The 26,452-nt window shown below is 64.0% G+C and overlaps 1 protein-coding gene across 1 annotated transcript in view; it reads right to left on the bottom strand.

Annotated features, from left to right (window-relative positions):
* The window catches only part of KIF21B (kinesin family member 21B), a 44,868-nt gene extending 28,496 nt beyond the window's left edge, over positions 1 to 16,372 (bottom strand). Inside the window, 6 exon segments of the mRNA XM_059070208.2 lie at positions 198 to 332; positions 423 to 572; positions 2,826 to 3,008; positions 3,277 to 3,499; positions 15,710 to 16,059; positions 16,061 to 16,372. Of these exon segments, the coding sequence (XP_058926191.2) occupies positions 198 to 332; positions 423 to 572; positions 2,826 to 3,008; positions 3,277 to 3,499; positions 15,710 to 16,059; positions 16,061 to 16,372 (1,353 nt within the window).
* Between the last annotated feature and the right edge of the window lie 10,080 nt (positions 16,373 to 26,452).

Here is a 26,452-nt window from a genome sequence, read left to right as displayed (position 1 = left end):
CCCTGCCCTCGGGGTTCGGGGTGCAGCGTGGCTGGGGGGGCTCACACACAGCGCATCCGACTGCGTGCGGGTTCTCCCCCGCTCCGCCCGAGAGAAAGAAAGGTCCGCAAGCCGGCAGGGTGAGCCCGAACCCCCCCCCCCTCCCCGAGCCCGGGCTCCGCCGCACCCCGCCCTCCGACACGCCGCGGGCTCCTCACCAGGTCCGGCCGGGCGCACAGACGCATCTGGCACACGTGGATGGTGAAGATGGCGTGGGAGCGGGAGCTCTGCACGTTCATCTGGGTGCTGGCCGTGGTGCGCGACAGGGCGCCCTGCTTCAGGCACTGGATCAGCTGCGGAGGGCAGACGTGGGGACCAGCTGGCTGCAAAGCCCGGCCCCCGGCCCCCAGCCCCCGGCCCCCGGCGGCTCCTCAGATGCTCACCTCCTCCTGGGAGCTGATGAGGCGGGAGGTGACGCCCGTGGTGTAGATGCTGCCGTTGGCGTCCTCGTGGATCTTGATGTTGGACCTGCGGTGGCGGGCGTCAGGGTCGCGGGCGCTGTCGAAGAGGTCGAGGATCTCCTCGTTGTAGAGCTGTGCGGGCGGAAGACAGACGCTGGGTGCAGGTGGGTGCGGAGGGGCCCCCGGGGCTCGCTCTCGTGTCACAGGCCAGCTCTGCTTTGCAGGTGTGGAAACCAGGCTCTGGGAGGCTACCTGGCCACCCCTGGTCCTCTCTGGGCTCCGGCTCCGGGATCTGTCCCCTGGACAGGGTAGGGCAGCTGGGCCCCCGGGAGAGCTATCCTGAGAGCCCTTCCACTCCCCAAGGAAGTGGCGCACCCAGCGCTCAGCCCTGGTGGGGGGCTAAGGACCTGGGGGGGACCAGGGGACTTGAGTCCTCACGTGGACGAACAGCATGTGACCGTGGCTGGGGCAGAGCCTGGGATGTTACAGGGCGGGAAAGGGGGGTGGGGTGCGGCTCCAGGAGGGGCGGGAGGTGGAACTCAGTGGAGAGCTGAGCGGCGCCCTGTCCTATCCCTGTGGTCCCTGGGGGCTGAGGAGTGTGGGGTGGATGGCGGTCTGGGGACGCCACCGCGGGAGGTGGCCTGGCCAGGCGCGTCACCCCGTTGCAGCTGGTCTCGGGGTTGCAGGCTCTTGTGTTTGGAGTTGCTGGCAGGGAACGTTTCACCTGCTGGGATTTCCACCATGCAGGGAGCTGGGGCTGGGGAGCAGGAGGGACGGGGCAGCCGGTCAGCGGCCACCAGAACCCCACGGGGTGGGGGCGGGCAGGCCGCGGCCCTCGGACATCTGAGGCGGTGATGGCCCTAAAGGGACAGAAATACCCCACAGGAAGGGCAAGAGGGAACGGCAGGGACCGGCGCAGACGTGGGGGCCTTGGTGTCTGTCTGTCTGTTGGGACAGACGCGTGGCGTCGTTTAACCCCTTGTGGGTCACCCTTTGGCATGGGTTTTCGAGGTACTGAACTGCTCTTTGGGGCCCTCTGGCAAAAGGATGGAGAGAGGAAAAAACAACGAGACGAGGAAGCTTATAGAAATACACAGCATAGGACACGCACACACACACACACCCATATATACAGACACACACACGTATACACACACATACATATACACACACGCACACATATACCTACACACATACACATACGCACGAATACACGCAGACGTACACAGACACACACATATACACATGCCTACACACATACACAAACATGCTTCTACAGACATCTACGCATACATATACACACAGACATGCACAGACACACACACATGCCTACACACACACGCACACATACACGTATATGCACATACACACACACAGAGGCAGACTCTATCAGAAGAACAAAGAGAAACTCTCAAGCCTACAGTACAGGTCCCCTGAGGGGAAAGCAGCCGCGCTGCAGGCCCAGGAGGGAGCCAGGCTGGGGCCGCAGTCGGGGGTGTGTGTGGGGGGGACACGAGACCCGGGGAGGGCTGGGGCCACACCTCTCCCCCGAGGACAGCCTGGATGCAGTCTGAGCCCAGGGTGGCTCCACGCCCAGCAAACGTCCCCGGGCCGGGGGTCCGTGGGCCAGAGTCTGGACACTGGGAACTGGAGCTGCCCGGCCCAGGTGTGCTAGAGCAGAAGCCTGGTGACACCGGGCCTCATGAGAAAGACCCAGGCCCACCGGCCTTCCTGGAGACGCTTCTGAGAGGCCCCTTGGCAGGCCAGAGGTCCCCTCCCCACCCCCAAAGCCCCTGGCTGCCACGGTCCCTGGGCTCGGCACCCGGACATCCCCCCAGGGAGAGGCAGGGCCAGATGCCAGAAAGGCCCTCGGGAGGACCTTCCCGCCCTGGGGTTAGAGAAGGCTCAGAGGGTCAGGAAGGACCTCAGCCAGAAAGGGGCAGGGCAGGCCGCTCTGAGGCTGGGGAGGGCCCGGCAGAGGCCAGGAGGGGCGAGAACTAGAGTCTCACTGTGTGCCGGGCACGTGCTTCCGCATCACCCCCTGGAACCCCGAGGAAAGAGGTGTCGCCACCCCCATTTTGCGGAGTGGAGAAATGACTTGCCCAAGGTCACACGTCTGGTACGTGTCGGAGCTCTAACCTGTCAGGGTTTGAAGAGATCCTACAGGCTCTCACTGACTCAAGCTCCGTCGGAGGCGGGGGGCCCCTCCAGTGTCCCACCAGGTGGCCCTCCGGCTCCGGCGGGGATCCTTCCAGCAGCGGGAACCTCATCACGTGCAGATGCCTCCGGGGCTCCCCGGGCTCTGCCTGCGGCCCCGGCGGGGAGCCCAGCTCGCGGGTCTTGCCGCCCCCGCCTCCCGCCAGCCCGCCCACAAGGCCACGGTACCTCCAGGAACTGGGCGCTGACTTTGAACTCGGGCCCAGCCACGCCCTGCTCCCGTGCCCGCCGCTTGCGCTCGGCGATGCCCCCGAAGAGGTGCGCGATGGCCCTCGGGATGATGCCCTGCTCCTCCTCCGCCGTCGCCATCTCGAAACCGGTGCCCATAGTGTACGTCTTGCCGGCCCCCGTCTGCGTTGGCCAAGACGGAAGGAGGGTGTCGTCCAGCACCCTGGGGGCGCCAGCGAGCCCCGGACCCTGGCCGCGTCCCCCTCCTTCACCTCCCGGCCTGGGTCCCTGCCCGGCCTGGTCCCAGAGCCGCAGCCAGCGACGCAGCGGCACCCTCGGGCCCCAGACCGAACCGCAGCTGCGTCTCAGCCGCTCTGAGGGCGGCTCTCTCTCCCATCAGACAGGGAGCCCGGGGCTGCAGTGGCTGTGCAGGGGGGAGGAGGTGGCTTACCTGCCCGTAGGCCAGCACCGTGGCATTGTAGCCCTCGAAGCAGCCCTCCACGAGCTTGCTCACGCAGGTGGAATAAACCTGCTCCTGCCAGGTGTCCAGGTCGAAGACAAAGTCATAGGTGAAGGCCTTGTCCTTCCCCAGGAGGACCTGGGGCTCCCCCGGGGTGACCGAGGTGCAGATGTGGCAGCCCTCAATCTTCTCTTTTGACAGCTGGGGCCGGATCCTGCCGGGGCGGGCGGAGTCCTGGGTCAGACCCGGCTGCCGGGGCGCTGCGGCCACCCTCCTCCCCATCCTGCCGCCAAGCGCCCACCCCCCCAGGCCCCTCCTGTCCGACAAGCGGGAGGAGAAGGCAGGAGACCCAGGACGAGGGCAGCTTTGTAACACTGCGCTAACGGTAACAGTAATAGTAATACCAACACCCCGCAAAGCAGCGGCTGCTAACATTTCATGAGCCCTCTGTGTGTCCAATCTATGGCAAAGGCATTTTACCTACGTGAATTCATGTATAGGTATTCTTTACCATACACCGGCGAGGTATGCATTATTTGCCTGATTTTACAGATGAGAAAACAGGCTGGGGGAGTTTAAGTGACTTGCCCAAGGTCGTGTCACGGATCGTGACACGTCTCACGGACGTTAAAGCACACGCTCCGCAGTGGAGCGTGTGAGTGTGTCCCACAGAGCTGGGGAGAGAAGGCAGCTGGCCCCCAGTCCCGGGAGGCAAAGCCCAAGACCAGGGAGGGAAAGGAAGTGCGAGGCCTGGCTGCTCCCCCCGGGCTACGCTCCGCAGGAGACCAGCGTCTCTGCCCAGGCCTGCGGGGGCTGCAGGGATCCCCCAGCTCGGAGGAACAGTCTCAGGCACAAGGGGAGCCAAGGGGGCCAGACCAGGCACAGCCCTGCAGGGCAGGTCCAGGCAAAAGTTGGAGAAAGGCAGGGACCTCCAGCAGGAGCACCAGCCACAGGAGGGGCCACAGCCCAGGCCCGGGGGGCTCCCCGGTAAAGAGGAAGGGAAGCCGCATCAGGGCCAAGGGGGGCGCAGCCTTGGACAGGGCCGTGTCCATGCGCCGCCCCTTCCCCTCTTCCAAGCGGCCACGGCCGGAGGAGGTCCCCACGGCAACCAAGTGTGAGCCAGTGGGCATGCGTGTGTCGGGGCTGCTGCCGGAAGCACCTCCTGATGCCTCCGGCAAGGCGGGGGGGGGGGGGGGGCGTAGGCTCCGCGCTCGTGGGCTCACAAAGCCAGCCCCTCTGCCGGCCTCTCACAAGGAGCTGCTTGTCGGCATCCCTCGCCCTAAGCCAACGTTTACCAAGAGAAGAAAAGAGTGTGAGGGCCCGGCCGGCAGGCGTCCAGGGCCTCGGGGTGCCTCGCTGCAGAGGCGGGCCCTCCAAGCCGCCATCCTGTCCCTGTTCCCAGCTGTCCAGCCCCCGAGGACCCTCAGAGCTGCAGGCCAGGTGAGCTGCTCACCTGGGCCTGCTCCCTGCACTTGGCTGCGAGGGGGTTAAAGAGGCCGGGGGAGCAGGTGGTTAGAACCCCAGGTCCAGTTCACACCCATGGATGGTGGCCTTCCTTCAGCAGCCTTTCCCCTGAGGTGTGGACAGGTCCTCACACCATGGAGGCTGCCAGGTCCGTATGTCCAAGGAGGCTGCCACCCCCTCCCCCCATCCGGCTGTTCTGGGCCAGGCTGAAGTGAGAATCTAGCTTCGCAGTCTCCCCCAGACTGGTTTCTGGCCGGGAAGGGAGCTGTGGATTCCACCCACCCTTTCTGCACCTGCAGACCAGAAACCTGACCTGCCAGTAAGACGCCCAGGCTGCAGCGCTCCCACCTGCACCGCCGGTGGTGGCAGCCGACACGCACGACCACGTGGAGGGGGACGCTGTGGTCCCCGCCGTGGACGAGGAAATAGGTGGTGCCCGGCCAGTCGCAGGCAGCAGGGTCTGAGCCCGGGCGGTGCCTGCTCGGCTGCTTCGAAGCTCCTGTGCTTCACGTGGCTGAGCGGCGGGGCCCGGCGGGCACTAGCGGGGACCGGGCGGGGACCTCCGAGCGGGGACCGGGCCTCAGGCGGGAAATCAGGAGCTCGGGCCCGGGCGGGCCTAGGGTGTCCAGGGCTCCCAGGGGGACCAGGGGCCTGGCGGGGGGCAGCCTCTGAGGCCCCTCCAGCTCTGCTGGCCGGCACCAGCTCCCAAAGACGCCCTCCCTGCCACGTGGGCTGCTTGCGATGGGATTTCTGGATCCAGTTCAAACACCATTTAATTACCACAGGCAGATGGCAATGCTGGTGATTGGAGGAAATCGACTCCGGGTCCCAGGAGACAGTGGGGGCGGCGGCCCCGCCGGGCAGAGCCAGTTGACAAGGGGCCAGCTTCTGCCCCACCCACCAGCCCCCAGACCAAGAGCGTGGCCAGAAGAGCAGTCTAGGAGACAGGGCGTAGAGGAGGGACCCCAGGTGTCACGGGGTCAGCCAGGCATTCACCCTGGGACCCTCCAGAGCCTGGCACATCCTGGTGTGGGGTCCTCTGGGGTCAGAGAGCCAGCCCCATTCTGGCTGGGGGCCCATTCTACGCGCCAGTGTGCTTGGCCGGTATGATGGGTGAGTACTGTTGCGCAGAGGATGGGGTACCAGCTGGGAGACAGAGGACACGGGCCCGGGATGAGTCACTAGTTACCAGAGCCACTGACCTGGATGAGGAGGGGAGCGTGTTAGTGCCAGGAATGGGCCTTGAATGAGTAACTGGAGATGGCAGCAGAGAGAATGAAGATGCGTGGATGCTCTCCACGGGCAGGTGCCGGGCCAGGCACCTGCCACGGACCCCCTCACTTAAGGGAGGTGATGAGCTAAGGATTTCAACGCCCATTGTCCACAGAGGAAAGTCGAGGCTTGAAGCAGTTGAGTCACACACAGTAAGTACAGGGAAGCTGGGAGTCTGAAGCCTGCGGCTTCTCCACTTGTCCAGCTGCCTCCGGCCCGGGAAACTCAATGTCTAAGTGGCTATATAAACTCCCCCCACGCATCACCATTAGGGGCAGGAGGCAGCTGGCGGGGAGTCCGACCACAGCCTCACACACGCTCCAGGCTGGGCTCTGGCGCCCAGCCTCCAAGGCACAGTCCAGCAGGGGCGGGCATCCTGGGGCTCCTGCCCACCACACCCGGCCCAGTGGAGAATGTGAACCCAGGCCCTGCAGGCAGGAGATAAAGCAGATCCCTGGACAAGCCCCTGCCCCATCCTGCTGTGGTCCAGGAGCCCCCGCTTCCTCCTGTGTCATCCGGACGACCTCTTCCCAGCTCTAACTTTCTAAGAACTCCATCGCCCTCCCCTCCGGCGGCTCCTGTCCCAGCCCCGCCTGGGGTGAGGTCACTTCTGTGGGCTGCCCTGAGAGCTAGTGGCCCTCCGCCAGCATCACCGCCCCAGATGAGGGGAAGGAGGCAGCTTCCGGCTATGCAGGGTGGCAGGATGGCAGGATGGCACCACTCCCACAGCCCTGTTCCTCCCTCGGGGCACGGGCGGGAGGTCAGGGGTGGGAACCAGCTTCCAGGGTCTTGCCAGTAAACCGTGGACGCTGTGGGTGCTGTGGACCAGATACAGGGCCGGGGTGAGGTGAGTGAGGTATTCGGCTCAAGTGCAAAATTTAAGGGAGCATGAAAAAACTCAGTAATCAAGATAAATCATGATTTAATGCAATATTTGGAAACTCAAATTGGCAAACCGTGCTGCCTGTTTTTGTCAAAGTTTTGTGGACCCAACGTCCAGTATCATTTCTGTCCGGAGACGCCCCTGAATGTCACCCAGGGCACCTCACCCCAAGCCCCCTCCCCCCCAAACCTCCCCCATCCCTTCTCCAGGTCCTGCAGAGGGAGAGCGGGCGGACGGCCCCACTAAGAAAGGCCCGGAATCTCCCAGAACAGAGCCCGGTCTATTCGCCACTCGGCAACCCGCAGAGAGGGCGCTGGGAGGGGGCGGGGGCGGGGCGCGGAGAAAGGGGCGGCGCTAGCTCTTCGGAGGCGGGATCTGGCCCAGGGCCCTCGGTGCGCAACGGGGCGGGAGCTGGGGTGCTGTGGTTGGTGATTTTAGTATCTGTCCACACACGCTGGCGCGGAGGGACTGCGGGCGCTCGTGGCCGCCCCCTCACGGGCTGGTGCTCCAGGCGGGAGACAGAGGCCGCCAGCCCGAGCCCAGGCCTGCGGCAGCCGCGGAGCTCAGCGGTCCCTGGGCTCTTCGGGGAGCCGGCACAGGGCGGAAGGGGCGGACAGCGGAGACAGGCAGGCCCAGGGGATGCCGATACCGCCCAGGAGGAAAAGTCCCTCCCTCAAAGGGTAGCCGGCCGGAGCCCCACACCCCACCCCGTCCTCGGTGACATCACACAAAGCCGGCCAATCATCGCCCAGGGCTCCGCCCAGTAACCTTAGGCTGGGGGCGGGGCGGTGGGTGTAGCTCCGCTTCTCAGGTGAAATCCGTCCCGCCCCATCAGCTGCCTCCGGTCCCTCCTTTGATCCCTCATTGACCTGCCCCCAAATCTTTGCCCAAAATTCCTAGGGAGGCGGCCCCCAGGCTCTTTCCCCTCGAAGAACTCTTACTTTTCTCCAAGAGGTAACAGGCTGTGATATTAAAATAACTAACCAAGAACTGTTCCAGAATCCTAGAGAATTCTTACAGCCGTGGTGTATGGTCTGATTCCTGACACCCTTTTTTGCTGGTACCTGGAACCCCGTTACACCTCTGCTGACTCAATTCCCCCGTAGGTAATAACCCCGCACTTCGGGAGCAAGATGCCTCTTTGCTGGTCGCAGTACCTACCACACTTGGCACACGTTCTAAGGGGGGTATCCCCCCGCCCGCCCCAATTTACAAGTGAGGGCTCAGAGAGAAATTAACACAGCTCAAGGTCACATAGCTAATTAGTAACAACGTCTTCTAGGAAGCCCACCTTTCCTGGCTGTGGGCCTGAAGATTCAGTGCAGAAGGAGGGAGAGCCAGCCCGCACGCAGCTGCCCACCTGTGAGTAATGTCCCTCAGGGGACTTGCAGGCTGGGAGACACCGTCTCAGGCCTCACCTTGAAGTCTTCGAGGAGAACCACAGACCCGGACTAGAATCTCCCCTCAGATGGCCACGGTCACCCACGTAACTAGTTAGTCCCTTTGGAAAAAGCCCCAGGGATATAAGCCTATCTGCTCTTTCTGGAACCCTGAACAGGAATCCCTGGGCAAGTGGGACAGCCCGGGCAGGCCCAGAGGAGTGAGGACGCCCGGCGACCCGTCTCGGGGTGTGCTGCCCCCAACGTTGCCCGGATTTCACGGCCTCCCCTCCTCAGGCCGGCCGACAGTCGGCCTGCCTGGCTTCATCTGGAGCTGGGCTGTCGCGGCCTCCGTCGTGGAAGGGGGGGGCAGGCAGGGGACACCGAGAGGAGCCCCAGGACCTCCTGGCTGCCTGGCACAGCAAATCACTCAGCCATGCCATGACCTGCCAGGGATCAGCTCGGCCCCGTCAGTGACAGAGCCAGACCAAAGGGGTCTGGCTACAGCAGGAGGGATTCAGATAAGCTGGCAGAAGGAACTTCCTGCCTGCAAAGGCTGTGGAGCCCTGGGAAGGGGAGCCTGGGAGGCTGTGCAACCTTCCTCCTCTGGAATCATGGTCACTGATACCACCCGAGCCTCATCTGATAAGGACAGTACCTAATATCTTTTGAGAACCTATGTGTGGAGCTCCTTTACATGCATGAACGCATGTCCTGTGTAAAGACCCCTCTTGACTGAGGCCCAGAAAGGAGAATCTGAACAAGCCCGAAGTCACACACTCCTCATGGTGGGGAGGTGAAATTCAAACCAAGCCTGACTGTGCCCAGTCTGGCCTCACCCTCTAAGCAGCCCTGGCGCGGAGAGAGGTGGGCTGGAGAAAGATGATCCTGCTGACAGCTGCCAGCAGGGCTGAGAGCTGGCTGCTGGGGAAGCATTTTCCCATTTTGTAGCGAAGAAAGCCAAGGCCTGGGCAGGGGAAGCAGGGGGCCGAGGACGCAGAAGGCTGCTTCCCTGCAGGAGCACGGCGCCCACCTCCCTCCGCAGCAGAAAGAGGACACCCGCGCCCACTTTACCAGGCGTCCTCTCCTCCCCCTCCTCCTCCCACCGTGGCAGCCTGCCAGCTCCGGGAAGGCGGCTGGAAGCAAAATCCCTGCTCTCTCAGGGGAGCCTGGCTCCCAGACACGGGGGGGTGGGGGGGGGGCCTTTAGCCGACTTAGCGCAGAGACAGCGTCTTCCCGTGGGGGCCAATCCTCTCTGAAGCAGGGTGGCAGGTCCAGCCTGGGGCGCTGGCCCTTTCAGCTGCAGGGCTGCAGTGTGCGGAGCCCCGTGACAGCCAGAGGGCCCTGGTGACCTCCCACCGGCCCTTCTCCTGGCCTCCCAGACCCTCCGCAGCCCAGCCTTCCTGAGGCTGCCGCAGGGAAAAGACTGGCTCTGAACCCCCAAACAAGAAGGCTTTGTACGGCGGGGTCAAAGGGCATGGGTTTGCAGGGCTCAGCCTGGTGAAAGGGGTCTGTCAACCCCCTCTGCCTACTTCTGGCCTCACACATCTTCCTGGGACACAGGGAACGGTGCAGACGCTCAGAGGGGACCTACAGGAAACCTGGGGTTCGGCACACTGACCCTTCTCCGTCCTGAGGGTGCCCTTAACCTCTCTCTCTCTCTCTCTCTGTTCATCCCAGGGTTCTGGCCACTGACTTCTGAGGAATGCCCGGACAGGCCGTCCAATGGGGGAGGGCGCGGGGAGTCTTATCCACCCCCGCAAGGGCATCGAGATCTCAGCTGGGCCCAGGCACCCCCAGAATGGCCGAAGCAGGCACCGGGGAGGAAGCAGGCGGGCACGGGCTGGGAGGGCAGGAGCTGGAGCGAGGAGGGGCCGAGGACGGCCGGTCCCGATCCGGAGCTTCACAGGCCCCTGCCTGCTGTTGGCCGCGTGAGCCTGCAGGCCTGGGAGCCTATAAGCAGCAGCGCAGGGCCTGGCAAGAGGGCGTTCCCGGCTCAGGGAAGCCCGCTCAGCTGCGCTCCGGCATCCCAGGGCATCTGGCAGGGGTTTCCCGTGACCTCCCAGGAGACGCGGCGGAGCCCGGAGCTGTGCCGGCGTCGGCATCTGGTGGGGGACAGCTCAGCGGGGACGGGGCCCTGGGGACACTCCCCTGCTGCGGAATGCGCAGCAACAGGCGCCTGGCCTGAGCCTCTCCCCGCCCCGCTGGCCCTGGTCCCCAGCCACCCTGCCAGGCTCCCCTCGGGGCACCTTAACTCCAGCCTCGGGAAGGCCCAGTCCGGCCTAGAGGAAGGACTGGTGGCCTCTGCCACCACTCTGATGGCGGGCTCCCGCCGAGGATGGGAGAAGGATAGGGGCGCCGGCATCTAGGGGTCTGGGGACGTGGAACCGTGGCCCTCCATCCCTTCCACCCGCAGAGCAGCGAGGGGAGAGAGAGAGAGTGCTCCAGAGGACAGGACACTGCACCCAACAGTGCTGCCACCTGCTGTGGGCTCCGAGGCCCCTGCCACTGAGCCCCACCCCCTCCCCCTGGGACAGAGAATTAACACCCCCCCACACCCCCAAAGCCGACCATCCCCGCCCCAGCAGGGAGCCTCCTCCCTCCCGAGCCCAGCAGCCTCTCAGGGCCCCACCTCCTCCTCAGGAGCTGCTGGTCTAGAGGTTAAAGGAGAGAGACGGGAGCCCAACGACACTTGGGGCGGGGGTGGGGGTAGACCTGGCTGTGCTGGCACTTCCCTAGAGGGCGGCGAGGTGGCACTCCGGCAGGAAAACAAATTCCAGGGGCAGCTGAGCGTATCTCAGGAAAGGGAGAAGGGCGGCTCCCACCCAGTAGGGGGGGGCGAACTCCCCCAAACTGGGAGCACGTGGGGACAGGCAGCCCACAAAGAAGGCCCAGCCGGCCCCACCCACCACATCCGCACAGCCCTGTGTGCCTCCCCGAGTGCCTTCCCGCGTTCGCGGTCACGGCCGTGACGGGCGGAAAGGGCTGGAGGAAACGGAGGCACAGCGGTGCCCAGAAAGAGCGAATTAGCAGCCGCGTGAGGAGGCCACGTCGAGCAGCGTGAGGTGCACGTGCTTGGAAGCAGGGTGCCCTGCGTCCGCATTCAGGCGTCTCCGTTTACTGCTGTGGGCCTGTGCCCATCTCTACGAGGGCACGACATCGTCACCTCGTGGGCTCCGGTGGGACACCGCAGGCGTGACACCTGGCACTCCGTGAACGTGCGGAAGTGACAGCGCCCAGCCCCTCCCTCCTCAGTCCCTCCGTCACAGCGAGCTTCCTGCAATCAACCATCAGTCAAGCAATCCGAGGGCTGGAGGTGAATTCCTTTTTACCTAACGGTCACTGTGGCTTAACCCAGAGAGACACCGCTTAGGTACACTTTAAGGGCTTATTTTTATTTTTATTTTATTTATTTATTGCGGTACGCGGGCCTCTCACTGTTGCGGCCTCTCCCGTTGCGGAGCGCGGGCTCCGGACGCGCAGGCTCAGCGGTTAAGGGCTTATTTTTAAAACATTTTATTCACACTTAGCTTCTCAAGAGTCACCCTTTAAGGACGGGCCACCTCCTACTGCATCCAAACCGCTCCTCTTCACAAACGGCCAAACCAGAACAAAGCGCTGATCCCATTCTACAGTGGGTAAAACTGAGGCCCAGAAGGAGAAACAGAAATGGGGCCTCATGACCCAGCCGGTAACCGACTTCGTGGGCCCCAGCCCTGCCCTCTGCCCGCAGAGCTGTAGGAATAAGGGTGCCAGGCACATGTCACCTCTGCCACTTCCTCAGCCCCTGCCTCACCCCCCCTCTATGAGGTCTTCCAAAGCTGAGAGCCAATCAGGCAGGCTGGCTGGGGCGGGGTGGGGGGCACACTTCCGGGGCCTGCGGTTACCACGCTGCACTTCCTGGCGATGATGTAAGCCCTATTTCTGCAGCAGAAGCCCGCCACCAGGATGCTCAGGTCTCCACTGGCCGCGGGAGGCCCTGCCTGGGCCTCAGTTTCCCAGGTCTGTGAACTGTACAGGAGGGGCCACAGGGGGGACTGGTTGGCCCTGACTGGCCTTGGACTCCGCCAGAGTGGGCGCAGGGGGCGCGGAAGGGGGGTTCTGAAGGCACGGCATCCCCACCCTCACTCAGTTTTTTGTCTTCACTGTCTTTGTCCCAAACCACCAATTCTCTCAATTCAAAATTTAGACAGACACTGACTAAGACTTCAGAGGAGCCTGGGTCCAGGGGAATAACTGCAGCTAGAGACCCCGAGGGAGAGAGCAGGGGTGCCATCTGACTGCCCCTGGGCCCCTGGCTGGTGTTTCCCATTCCCTTTCCAGCCCCTGCCTGGCCCTGCAGGGTCCAGGGATGGATGTGGAGCCGGCAGAGCCCCCGTCCCCACCCTAGCCGACTAAGGAAGGAAGCTGAAGGAAACCAGGCAAAGATAAGGGGGAAGGGGGTTAGGCCACACTGAGGGCTCCCCTCGGGCTGGGGGCTCAGAGCTGGCGGCTTGAGAGGGTCTTAAATAAATGCACCACGTGACTTGGCTTCCTTCCCCAATCTCAACTTTGCCAACTGGCCTTTCTTAATAGCCACCCCTTCCCCTTCTCCCCCCACTAGTCAGGCCTATATTTCTGCAGCCTGGGGCAGGTCAGCTCTCCCCAGGGTCCCCCCAAACCCCGGCCCCAGGTAGCAGCGGGCCCCTAAGCCAGCCTCGGAGCCGAGAGAGTCCTTATCGTACGAGGGGATTTATGGATCAACGTATCAGGGGGCAGGCTGGAGGGGCTGGCCTGGGAGTCTCGGTGCAGAGTTCAGGGGCAGATGGGCCAGACTCCAGGGTGGCCTGGGGCGGGGCTTTGGGGTCTGCTCACATGTACACCTTCTCCCCTTATCCCACAGCCCCAGGTCTCGAAAGTCGCCTCCTCTGGCTCTGCACCCCCTTGGCCTTCCCCGTGGCTCCGCAGACAGGCCAGCTTTGATCCTCATCTGGAGAGATTACAGGGCCAAGAGCCCTGGGCCTGGCACTTCTTACCTAGTCTAGCAGCTCCCGGACCTCCACCCTTACACATACACACCCGCCGCGGCCCCCGCCCCACCCCGACCAAGTGTGTCTCCTTCCCGGCCTCCCTGTCTCAAGAGTTGGACCCCGGGCTTGCCATGAGATGTTCTCAGTTAGATAGAAGAAAGGGTTTCCGAACCGACAGCTCAGCGCCGCGCTGGGCTGGGCTCTTGACAATTCCAAATCCTTGGCTCTTCCCGGCAACGCTCTACGCTACTCCAGCCCACCACCCAGTCCTTTAAGTGGGACAAGCGGTTGCCGAGGCTGGGGATGGGGGCTTGAAGGGGACCCCAAGGCCCTGAGAATTCTCCCCTACAGCCCGCCAGTGGCCCCATCCGTTGTCCGTCCCAGCCGCAGCCCAAGCCAGGTCCTGTCCTCGGCTTTCTGATTAGAAACTGGGCTCTGTCCAGGCATTGTCTGCCCTCCACGGCCAGCTGCCCATTGAGGTCTGGCGTGTGCCTGGCTGGGCCCTCGGGCTGGGGTGGGAAGGGAGGAGGGGGTGGGAGGGGAGGAGGGGGTGGGAGGGGAGGTGTGGGTGGGGCCTTCACCTTCCAGGAGGCCCTGAAAGCCCGGCCTCCGATACTCAAATCTCCCCACCCCACCATCCAGATCAGCAACAGAGGCAAGGAGTGGGGGCATCCGGCTGCCGCCAGGGCAATCTCGGTGGAAGCAGAGGTGACGCCTGTCAGTGGCAGAAGCCGAGCAGCGGGCAGGCACAAGGCCCTCTGGGCGGGACGGTCCCGGGAACTGCTGGTGGAGGCGGGAAAGGAACACCAGCTCTTCCTGACTCTGCACGAGGTGCCCGGGCCATGGGCTTTCCCACATCTTACCCTGCCCCAGTCTAGCCTGGGGGCCCTGCTGGCGGGGGGGCTTTGTTTGGCTCTCTCGGGTAAGATGGAGTCTAAAGGAAAGCCCCCTGGGAGGGGCACCCCAAGTGCCCTCCTTCCCGACCCTGGTTCAGTTTCCTTTTATGATGCGCCCAGACTCTCCCACTCTGCTGCAGCTGTCTTCTGTACACTTCCCACTCCCACACTCCCACCCACACCGCGCCCGCACCCTCGCCGCCCCCCCATCCTGCTGCACAGTCAGCCACGCGGCAGCCTGGCCCCGCCCCACCAGCCCACCAGGCACCTTTGGGGCTCCTCTTTGTCTCAGGCTGTCCAGCACCAACAAGTCTGTGCCCGGCGATGCTCTGAGTGCTGCCGGGGAGGTGGGGGGAGGGCACCTCGGTCTCCCTCCCTCAACCCCAGAGCTGTGATCAGCAGTCCCCTGACCCTCTCCGGGCTGCGGAGGGCTGGCCAGGTGGCTGGTGTGTGTGGCGGGGGTGATGGCACCTGCGCTGGGGTGTTTTCCATAGTCATCTGTGAGTGACTGCCCTGGAACCCTGGAATCTGGGTCATCTACAACCCAGGGAAACCAGAGGCCTGCTCAGACCCAGCCTGGATCGGGGCTCCGACTCCCACCCCCATCACACGGGCTGAGTGATGTCCTCCACCATGCCTTCGCTGGTGACAGTCCCAGACTGGCACTCTGCCACCATCAGACCCCCTCACAGAGAAAAAGCCCAAATCAGAAACGGAGGGGTGACATGGCGCGAAGTGTCCCCACCCAACACAAAGCCCCGCACCCCCAGGTGCCCGGTCCTCTGCCCGCCTCACACCTGCCTCTGTGTCCCTTCAAGTCCCAGGTAAGTCCGTGCCGCCCTGCCCCGCTCAGTCCTGTCTGAAGGCCTCAGGATGGGCATCAGTGTCACAGCATCCTGCCCCCTCAGAGGGATAACCTCGGACACACCCCATCCTCCCTCCCCAGCCCCAGCCCCTCTTGGGACAGGGCCGGCAGGGCTCTCTCCAAAGCGGCGGACTCCCCAAGGAGGGCCAAGGCCCCATCTCAGCCCTTCCATTCGTGCAGCACTCGATCTTTGTCTGCGGAACCGGCCCGGGGGGCGACGTGCTGCCTCCCCAGCTGGACCAAGAGCGCAGGACCAGCCGGCTAGGGTGGATGCGGGGAAATTTCCCCCCATCCAATGTGCCCGCAGGAGACAGCAGCCCGTGGGGAGGCGAAGAGGAAACACACAGACGCTCCGGCCTGGGCCAGGGCTGGGTGTGAAATACCGGATTTCCTTGTTTATTCGATTTTCTGATCATTAAGGGCTCCCAAGAGGGGCCCGAAATTACCACCCAGACAAAGCCACCTCCAGCCGCCCGCGGGGCCGCCGATCCCTGCGGGGGCCTGGCCAGCACGCGGCGCCCTCCAGCCTGGCCAGCCCGACCTCCGCGGATGCCGACTGCGGGTCGAGAGGCTCCCCGGGACCCCCGGACCCCCGCCCCGCGCCCACGCGAGACAAAGGCGAGTCCTCCGCGCACGCGCCCCGCCGCCCGTCCTACCTGACGGCCACCTTGACGCAGCAGTCCCCCTGGCCCGCCATGGTGCTCCGGCGCCGGGTCCCGCGTCGATCAGGGGCGGGGGCCTGGGGGCCAATGCCCCGGGCGGCGGCTGCGGCTGCGGCTGCTGCTGCTGCGAGAGGCGGGGGCGCGGGCGCTGCGGACGGGGGCTGCGGCGGCTGGAGGTGACATGCTCGCGGGCGGCCGGCGGAGGGCTCACCCGCGGCCGGCGGAGGACCCCCGGGGCTGGGCCCGCGCGCCCCCTCGAGCCATCGGGCGGCGGCGCGGAGCCAGCTGACAGCCCGGGCGCGACCCGCTCCCCACGGCGCGGCTCCCGCGCGCGCACCTCCAGCCCCGCAGCGCCTCCCGCCGCCGCACGAACAAAGGGGGCGGGGGCCGGCCCGGCGGAGGCTCCGCCCCCGAACCAGTCCAGGCTCCGCCTATAGACCCGCCCCCGAGCCTGCTGCACCAATCGAAAGCCAGATCCGGCAGCAGGGGCGGGGCGGAAGCCTTTAAAGGAACCCCTCGCCTCATGTCCACGCGTTTGCTGGGGGCCTGGCCGGGTGGCTTGGGGGGCGCGGAGGGACGCGGGCCGAGGAGCTGACCGCGCCGGAGCCTCGGACCCCGGAGCCGCAGACCCTCAGGCTCGGTGGGACCCCAGCCCATTAATGCGGAAGCCGGGACGCAGAGAGGGGAACTACCGAGGTTACACAGGAGTTAGTGGCTAAGCCAGGGTAAGAACCCGGGTCTCTGGGCCCAGCGCTTCTCTGCAAAGGGTCCCACAGCGCCTGGCGATTTGTATTGTGAAAGCGCCCGGAAAGCCTCCCTTCTGCATTTATTCCAGTGAATTTGCCAACCTTTATTGAGGGGGATTCTTGCTAGTGTCTAACTAAAATTCCCTCCACCTACACCCTGCAGCGTTTTAAAGTTCATCTTTGGGTTGATCCCCGGCCAGACGGCCCCTCCCTTCTGTGAGACCACGGAGGCTCCAGTGACCTTTGTGACCCACAGATGACCCCTCTCCCCGCCTGGCTCACACTCTGCCTGTTGTGGCCATGGGGGCAGAGGGTCAATGTGGGAGGCCCGAGCTGCCCCAGGGAGACAGGGAACAAAGGGGGCACTCAGCTCCGGGCACCTGGGTAGAGGTTGTGCGGAGGTGAGTGGGAAGGGGGTGTGGAGGGCAGCTGCCTTCGTTTGGGTATAAAGGCCAAGGGGAGCCCTGGGAACTTGAAACGCGGGGCAGTGATGGAGGTGGCCAGTGCCGTGGGAACTCACAGTGGCCTTTCCAGTCCCGTGCCTCCCATCTGAGCCCGGCCCCTTCTCCCTGCCCCCCAGCTCCCAACATTGGGGCCATTCACGGGGCCCCTCACCAGCTGCTCTCCCCCCCCCACTTCAACCAGCTCCCTCCCTGGAAAGAACCCAAGAGGAGGACCCAGCTGCAGCTCCAGATGTGGAAGGAGCGCTCTGGGGGGGCCGGGGGAGGAAGGGGGGGTCTGACTTCAAGCCTCTTGCATCACCCACAGATGATGAAGCCATGCCAGAGGTTTTGGAAGGGGTGTGGGTTAGGGGCTCAGGATGCGTCTTTGGTGTCATCCCCCTTTCTTTCCCTCCCCCACCCAACCCACAGATAACTGCTCCGTCCGCAGCCCAGATCCCAGTTTGGTTTGACCTACTATGGTGAAACCAAAAAATAAAGACAGGTCACATTTCAAGAGCACATCAACACCCGCTACTCCCCACCCAGTCCTGATGGAAAAGAGCAGCATCCCCAGCAGTGCCCCGGGGTGGAGGAGGGGCCGAGGAATGGGGGCGGTGGGGGGCGGGATCCTGCGCCTTTCACTCGCATTTGAACCTAGAGGAAGGTCTTTCCGGGGCCAGTAGGTACTCCTGCCAGAGCAGGAGGCCAGCAGAGTGTTGAGTGAGATCCTGCACATTCTCTTCCAACCAAGATAAGGGGGGGAGGGGACTAACATTCAGGGACCAACTACACAAACGAGGTCCTTTACCTGCGTGTCCTCATTTCACGCTCATCACCTTGTGAGCTAGGCTTTATTCTTCTTCAGTTTTGCCGACAGGGACACTGAGTCTCACCCAGCACATAAGCAACAGACCCAGGGTTTGGCCTCATGTGTCCGCTTCCAGGCTCCCAGATCACCTCCGAGCCACCAGGGAGCACAGCTCCCCAGCTTGTCTTCCAGGCTTGCGCTCTCGGATGGCCACGTTGCATTTTGCAAAGCTGCTCTCCTGCCCGCCAGACTCTGGGCTTCTCCGGGGCCCGACTCTGGTTTCCTGCCTCCAGAGGTCCCCTCTGACTTCCGAGACTAGGTGACCTTCTGACTCACAGTTTCACTGCTGGGAAATGGCGCCAGAGCGGCTGTCTCCCCCCATCCCTCCAGGTCACAGGGTGTCCAGCCAGGAGGAGCAGGGAGGCACGTGGGGTGGAGAGTCAGGCCTCCTAGGGGTCAGGGCCTCAGGGCGGCTCCCTCCTGGGCCAGCAGGAGCAACAGGGCAGTAGAGGTCCAGACTCCTGGAGCTGCTATCCCGAGGCGAGGAGGTCAGATGGGGACCCAAGGGGTAGTAAAGAGGCCTAAACCACAGCCTGGGCAGATTTAGTTACAGGGTCACGGGAAGCCTAGGATGGCGCCCGCCCTCTTAGCGGGTGTCCAGCCTCAGCACAGCCCTGCTTCCTCCTCAGGTGTGTTCTCACCCCCCCCCCTCCTGCTGCCCCTCTTCCCTTCCCTCCTTCCCGAACCCTGAGGCTTCTCCGCATCAGCTGCCTGCATGCGTATGTGCCCCTCCTACACACGCACGCACGCACACGCACGCACACACGCACGCGCGCTACCCTGTGTTTGGCCCCATCCTTCCCCCTACTGGACTGCAGTTTGAGCCTCAGCCCTCGTCCCGAGCCGAGGCCCTCCCCCAGGCGTCTTGGGCCTCCATCATCTCTCCTGACGGGAGCGGTGGGCGTCTGGGCAGATGAGAGGGGCTGTGAGGGGAGCTCCGCGGCAGGAGGCTCCCACGCTCCTGCGGTGACGATACGCCGGCAGCACCTGGGGGCAGCCATCTGGCCCAGATCTCTCAGGTCGGCCTGGTTCTCAACAGCAACCCTACAGTAACAAATCAAAACACCTCAGAGAAACCCTTAAGCTCTAGAAAGCTCCCCGATGGTGGCCTTTACTTGAGTCCTGTTCTGTGGTTCTTCTTTAGCGTTAGCACCAGGCACTGGCATTTGGAGGAAGTACCTGAGCGCTGACCTGCAGTTCTGGGCGTGCAGGATACAGAGCTCCCAGCCTCCAGCTGCAGCCCCCAGCCTTGCCCAGCTGGGTTCCTGGGAGATCAGGCCTTAGCCCACCCTGCTGGCAGGTGGCCCAGCCAGAGACAGAGCCCAGTCCTGCTCGCCAGCAGGAGCTCCGAACCCCAGAGAGGCCCCTACGGACGTGGGGACCTCTGCTCAGCGAGGGCGCAGCCTGACTTCCTCTGTTATGGAAGGAGACAGACTTAGCCATAGAGGAGGAAACCAGAATTTGTTATAAATAGCAAGAAAGAGAGAACTGCTGTGGATGACGAATACCCCACAGTCTTTTAAAAAAACAACAACAACACACTGTTTTTGGTTTCAGAGTTGATGAGGGTTTAATACACCACGTAACCTCAAATACGGGATCTTTGTCCATTCCTCTCTGCAGTGCTTTCTAATACAGTGTTAGAGCCAAAGGCGGGAGCAGGCGTGGGCAGCCTCAATGTCCCAGAATCCTAGAGTCCCTAAGGTCATCTAGTTCAACAGCGTCACCTTCAGGTGAGGAAACTGAGGCCCAGAGAGGTGGAGAAACTTGTCCAGAGTCACACAGTAAGCCTCTGAGCTGGCACTAAAAGCCCCAGAGGGTGCAGCTTCCGCCACAGCGTGACAGGACCCGAAGGCCGAACGCCCGAGCCTGCGCTGTGGCTGAGCTCATCATTTGCGTAAAAGTAAAGTCTGCACAAAATAACAGAAGACAGCCCGGAAGCCGGAGTCACAGAGATCTGGGTTCAGGTCCAGCTCCGCCACTTGAAGCTGCGTGACCTGGGCAAGTTCCCTAACCTCAAAGCGAGGACGGTCACACCCCCCTCATCGTGGTCTGAGGTCAGAAAGGGGTAACTGGGTGGACCACGCAGCGCCAGACCCTGCACGGGACAGACACGCATTTCCTTCGTTTCCCGTGGGAGCTCCGTCCCTTCTTTTATGCGCCCCTGTCCTCCAACCGGACAGAGGGCGACTGTGTCATAAAGACTGACAGGAAGACAGAGATGGGTGTGTGGGCGAGGCTGGGGGCAGGGGGGGTGGCGGTGAGGTCTGCCCACCCAGCGGGGGTCCTTGTTGATCTGGGAGGGGGAGAGTTTCCAGCCTCTGCAGGCTGCTCGGTGGGGGGGGCCCGGGGAGCCAGGTACGTGTCTGCAGAGGTAGGAGACCCCTGCAGAGCATGGACACCCCTGGGCTCGGCCTCCCTGGGGGCCACGAGGAGGAGCATCTGAATTTCATTTCACTCGCCCCAGGGCTACCCTGTGCCGAGGGTGTTACATGTGTTTTTTTATATCCTCACGACAGTCTGCGAGGCAATTACTGTCATTGTCCTCATTTTGCAAAAGAGGAAATGGGCTCAGAGGTCACTTGGCTAGTGTCGTGGTCATTAGCGCCTCCACCAAATATTTCCGGCCCTCTGCCTCTGGCACAGGGCAGGCCGGCATGTCCTCACGCTGGTGTTAGCCACGGCCCTGTGACTTCCTTTGACCAATGAAATGCGAGCAGGACTCACGTGTATCACTTGTAGCTGGAAGCTCCGTGCGCCCCTGGCACAGCTCCCCAGTTGATGGTGTTTAGAGCGTACGCGAGGAATGAACTTTCGTTGTGTTGAGCCGCTGAAATCACGAGCTTGTGTGTCACCTCGGCAACGCCCACCCTACCCGAACTGATGTCCTTAGCAAGCTGCAGAGCCAGAATTCTGGTCCGGAAAGACGCCTCAGGGCCCAGAGCCTCCCAGGACTCTCGCTGCCCACCTCGGGCTCACAGACGCCCCTTTGGGCTTCTGTCCCCGTGCTGCACGGAGCCTGTGGGCAGGCAGAAGGGGGTAGCAGCCTCTCTGCTCCCCCCGTCCCCAGCCCCCATGACGTCTGCAGATTGCTGGCTCCTGGGGACTCACCGGAGGAGCGCGGTTTCCCGTCCGCCTCTGGCCGGCTGTGCTGAGCATCGCTTAGCGGTCCTCAGGAACCACTAAGAAGAGCGGTTAGAAAAATCCCTGGGCCTTTCAGGGCCACTGCCCATCGCCTGCCGGCCGAGGAACGCTCGCGGAGCTGGGTGTCAGGACACAGCCGTGCTAGCCCCCAGCTCACAGCCTGGCCCTGCTCGAGTCACTCTTTCCCTCGGCCTCACCGCAATAGCGCTGCCGCAGGGGGCTGGGTAGCTGCCCGGAGACCCCAGACAGACCCAGCTTCTCAGAGGCGACGTGCCAACAGCTGCCATTTCTGAACGTGGCGCCCGGGGCCGTGCAGATCCGGGCGGCCCTGCACGGCTCACGGCACCCCGAGGAGCTGGGAGCAGCCACCATCCCCGCGAGACGAAGGACACCGAGAGCTGCCCAAGGTCGCAGCACAAGTGGCGGAGAGGGGTTCAAACCCAGCAGCCTGGTTTCCCGCCTCCTCCTGAGTCGGGCTGCTCATCACCGGGAGCGGATGTTTCCGGTGCTGATTTTAGTGCTTCCCTGGGCATGAGAAGACGCAAGGAGTTGGGCTCATTGAACCTGAGACTGTATAGCTCCCTGAAGGCCTGTCCTGCCAGTTTCTCACAGCGCACAGAGAGCCTCATTCCCCATCGCTCTGACCTCCTCTCAGGGGGTGTCAGAGGTCGGCGGCGCAGGGTCAGCGACTTCATTCTTGTGGAACCGGGTGGCGAGTGGCCTTCTCTAGTCGGCAGGGTTTCCTGGGGCCATCAGAGGGGCCCGGCTGAGACGGAGGACGGAGGGCTACCGGGCGCAGAGGGGCGCTGAGCGTGTCGCGCTGCGTGGGCTCGGACGGGCGCTTGGCGGGGTGTGGGAAGGGGCTTGGGCCACATCAGTCGAGGACGAGGTGGGATTGGGTCAGGGATGGTGCTGCGATCCTCCTGATGACACGGGGTGCCGGCAGCTCAAGAGCGGCGTCCAGGCCCCTGTTGGACACCCGGCCTCACTGCTTCTCAGTGGGTAATCGGCTTGGCTTTTCCCGGAATGGGCTCAACAGCAATACCCGCTTCCTGGATGGTGCTGCGAAGGCTAAACGTGCCATCGCACCCGTCAGGCGCGGCGTGAACCGGCCTTGATGATGTCGGCGATTCTCATTCCCTGCCTGAGGACACCGCTGGTGGGGATATTGTAAAGCGCCCACGGGTAGAAGCGGGCCGGGCTGGGCCTGCAGGTCTCACTGGCCTCCTTCTGGAACCGGGCTCCTCGCACGGGCTCGGACGCTGGGCTCCACGGCCCTTTCCTCCTCTGGGTCTCGGTTTCCTTTCTTAACGTGGTGGACTCTCCTGCGCTGATCATTTTATTTAAACAAATAGCCCTCAGCTCTCCCTGCTCGGAATCCCCCGAATCCCTGCAGCTGACTCTCCACGTGCCGCTCCGACGTCCTGGCGTTTTGAATCCGTGTCCGACACCAGAATGACCATTTTGCCCCGTGTATTTACGGCAGGCTTATTTTAAAACGCTCCTGCTCCCTGGCTCACTGAACTGAACTGAAGTTGCCGCCATAAGCCGTCAGTCCCAGGCCGGAGTGACGTGTTCCTGACTGAGATCACATGCCAGAGAACGGGTCAAGGGTAGCTGTGGGTTGTCAGTGCCTTTTCTGGTGACCCGCGGAGCCGGCCTCCACGCCCGAGGTCTACGGCGAAGAATGGCCGGGCCCGTGGGAGGACAGGGCCCGACGCTGAGAAGCTGGGCTGAGAGCCGAGCTGCCTGGCATCCCGTGAGACGCTCAGCCTCCTGCCGTCGTAACCTCTGGCTTTTTCTGCAGCCAGCGTCCGACAGAATCAAGACAGCAGCTGCTCGCCGAGGGCCGGGCCCTTCCAAGGTCACTCTCACACCTTCCGGCAGCCTGCGAGTAGGAGTTGATCCCCACTGTACAGGAGGAGGAACCGGACTCGAACTGGTGTGTGAGCGCCCAGCGCCGGAGCACGGAGGCAGCTGGAGGGACTCGGGGCCGCACGGGTCCAGCTCCAAGGCTGTGCTCCTTCACCTGGCCGAGGGCAGCCATGCGCCTGCTTCAGGCACCTCTCGGCTCCATCCAGAGCCGGGCCTGGAAACGCACTGCGACCACAGCTGGGGCGCCTCCCTGCTCTGAGGAGGGCCTGGAACCGAGCCCAGCCTCCTTGGTCCAGAGATGCTCCAGCTGAGCTCCGCACCTTCCCCCGGTCCCCGCGCCAGGCATGAGGCTCAGTGCCACCCCCCCAAGCTGCGCCCTGCCCCCTCTGGCAGATGCCCCCCCCCAAACCCCAGCAGCGGGATCCCAACTCTGCAGGGAACTGGCCAAGAGAAGCTAGGCGTGCAGCAGACAGCGCCCTGGCCGGTGCCCTCAGGCGACAGAAGGTGGCCCACCAGCCCCTCTGGACACGGGCTCTGTCTGATGGTCCGGCTGACAGGAGGGGCCTGCCTGCTCCCCCCATGGCCCCCGGCCCTCAGCCTTCCACACCCGTGTTCCTTTCGTACTTTATCTGAGTGGCCTGGCGGCCCTCTATGGAGAAACCCAGCGATTATCTGAAGGGGAGCCGGGGAGAGGCAAGATTTTGTACGTTACGACAAATTAGAACGTCCTGCGCGTTGCAGAGGAAACTGCCTGAACTTTTGGAAAGGGTGAGGGCTGGAAGGCTCCTCGGCAGCCCAGTGCACGTGCACACCTGTCACGTGGGCTGGGAGGCCCGGCACAGACGTGCCAAATGGCGCAGCCACTAGGGCTGTGGGGCTGGGGCTACGTCGCCCGAGCTGAATCGCGCTTTGGCCCTCCTACCCGCCGCGGGGCCTTGGGCACGTTACCTGTCGTCCTCTCCGTGTCATACTTGCAAAAGGAGGGTGATACTTCCTCGGTACCAGGAGGATTAAATAATTAATCTATGCGGAAGGCTTGGAGCAGGGCCTGCCGTATTGTTGGTATTCTGTACACGTTAGGTATTGATATAAGATGCTCCGGTCCCACTTGTATATTGAGACACCCTTCTCTGGGCCTTTGCAGCGTACGAAGCCCTTTCACGTGTGCCCCAGGTTATTTAGTTTTTCAGCCTGAAAAAGCCCGTGGGTTTTTTTAGGTGGATTATCGCAGCTCCCCGCCCAGAGGAGGCAGTGGAGGAGGCAGTTTGGGTGGCTGGCTGGGTGGGACTGAAACTGAGGAGTCAGCCTGCACCTCTGGAGGCCGATGCCCGCCCCGCCTCCCTCCTCGGGGACTGGGCAGTGAGGGCGCGAGGCCGCAGCCCTGAGCTGGTGGCCCTGGGCGGGCGGGCTGTCAGCCAGGGCAGGGCCACGCTTCTCAGCGTTTCCCCGCATTTATCTGACAGTGATTGAGCCGCTCGTCTGTGTTGAGAAGTGCTCGGCTCTGGGGTTAAGGGCCAGCCTGGTGGACCTGCTCCTGCTTTCGTGGAACTTGGCCTCAGTCTGGTGTAAAATAAACGTCACAGAGCCGGGTGACCCCGGCCGCGATGGCGAAAACACACGTGCCCCGTCGCTGGGCCACCTAGACCGTTTGGGGGCATCCGGGGGATGCTTTCTGCAGGAAGTATTAGAGAAGCTGAGACGCGGAAGGTGATGGCCAAGGGGCCCGTGGGCTTGAGGGTTCGGGCAGTTTCTCCCCAGAAAAGCACGTGGCGCTCAGAGGGGCGGGCAGCTGCCCTCGGCCGGGCTGCAGGGGGCTGGGAGGGCGAGCCGCCTGGCATGAGGGCCCGGGCTGGGGCGGGGCTGCCTGTCAGCCCAGGCAAGGGTTCTGCACCATATTCTGGGGCTTTGGGGGCCTTTAGGGGTTTTAAGTTGGGGGACAAGACGGCAGGTTTCTCTGTTTAGAAGGATCAGGGTCAGGCTGGGAGGAAGGGGGGCGGTGCTGGGAGGCTGTTCTGAGGCACAGCAGACGCGGCACAAAACGAGGACTGAGTGTCAGGCAAGTCACCGTGGGGAGGGGACGGGTTTGAGAAGCACTTGGAGGGGGAGTCCACAGGGCACAGTGAGGGGAGGCAGGGGTCCAGGCGACACTCAGACTCACGGGGGGAGCAGGGAGCAGGGCCCCGAGGTCAGCAGGCTGCGGGGACGGGTGAGGTCGGCTCCGGGCACGATGTGCTTTGGGCACAGCGGGACATGTGCAGAGCTGGCGAGGACGGGCGGCACAGGGCTGGCGTTTAGAGGAGGTGGGCCAGCCACACGGTGCGCACCGTCAGCGCTGCGTTGGGAGAGCGCTGAGCGCGTCCGGGGGCTGAGCCAGCGGGAAGCAAGGATGCAGGACACAGAACCCCGAGGACGCCCTCCCTGGAGAGGTGGCTGGCCCGGGGACAGGTCACAGGGAGGCTGCAGGAGGGAGCACGGGAGAGCCGAGGCCGCAGGCCTTGCAGGAAGGAGGGAGAGGTGACAGCGCCTCACGCGGGCTAGAAACCAGGTGAGCTGGGACTCCCAGGGTCTCAGAGCAGGGATGGGGCAGAAGGCAGCCCACCCACCGGGGCACCAGGCGAGCGCGGGGGGTGGTGGTGGCGGGGGGGGAGCCGGCCCAGGTGAGAGGCGCGGTCCTCAGGAATGAACTAACTAGGTGACACAGGTGAGAGACGGCAGGTAGACAACAGGTAGCTGGACGGCAGGGGCACAGCCAGGACGGACGGGCGGTGAGAAGGGACAGACAGTGGCCGGGCTGGCCGCGGGTCGGCTGCAGGGGAGCCAGCTCCCGCTGGGCCGAGGGGCCGGGCGGGGAGCGAGGGGCCCAGCGGGCTGTCCATGAGGCTGGGGACGGGACCTGTGGGAGGCATCTTCCGGCAGCATCTCTGTGCAGGAGGAACAAGGCCTTGCGGGGCGGGGGCGGGTCCCTGGTGCTGAGGTTTGAGGCGGCGGCGAGTGGAAGTGGCTACTCGGACGGGGCCCCCGGGTCTGCAGGGCACCGGGGGGTCATCGGCCTCTGCCCCGTGCGGCTCCCAGCCTGGGCGGCCGAGGGGCCCGCCTGGGGGTTGCCAGGAGGTGCACGGGAGCCAGTGGGAGAGCTGACGGCGGGGGATCGTCGGCCCAGGGAGAGGGGAGGGCCCCGGTGGGCCCCCAGTGCTGGCTCTGCCCGTGGCTGGCTGTGTGACAGAGGCGCGCGAGCCACCTCTCTGGGCCTCCAACGTGGCATCTTCAGCGTGGCCTCTCCCGCTGCTTAGGGGGCTGCGGGGAGAACGAGCGGGTACCACGTGCGGCCGTGCGTCTGCAGCCGGCGCGCGGGAGGGAGTGGGGCCCGCGGCCCGCGTCCCGCGTCTCATTCCCGCTCCTCGGCGGGCGGGGCGGGGGGGGGACGTGGGCACCGCGGGCCCGGCTCCCCCGGCCGAGAGCAGGGCCTCCCCGAGGCTCTGGCCAGGACAGCGGGGAAGGGTGGCTGCCCGGCGGGCTGCCCGGGGCGTCCAGGAGCAGCGCCTCCTCCACGGTGGCCCCTCTGCTCCTGCAGGACGACGATGCAGAGGGGCCTCCATGGAGCGGCGGGGGTGTGTGTGTGGAGGGTGTAGAAGGGCCCCCAAAGGAGACGCGCAGAGACAGG

This window comes from Kogia breviceps, chromosome 1 (assembly GCF_026419965.1).
Source record: "Kogia breviceps isolate mKogBre1 chromosome 1, mKogBre1 haplotype 1, whole genome shotgun sequence".
Lineage (NCBI taxonomy): Eukaryota > Metazoa > Chordata > Mammalia > Artiodactyla > Physeteridae > Kogia > Kogia breviceps.
Note: the sequence above shows the minus strand (reverse complement) of the source record. Positions and strands in the feature narration are given on the sequence as shown.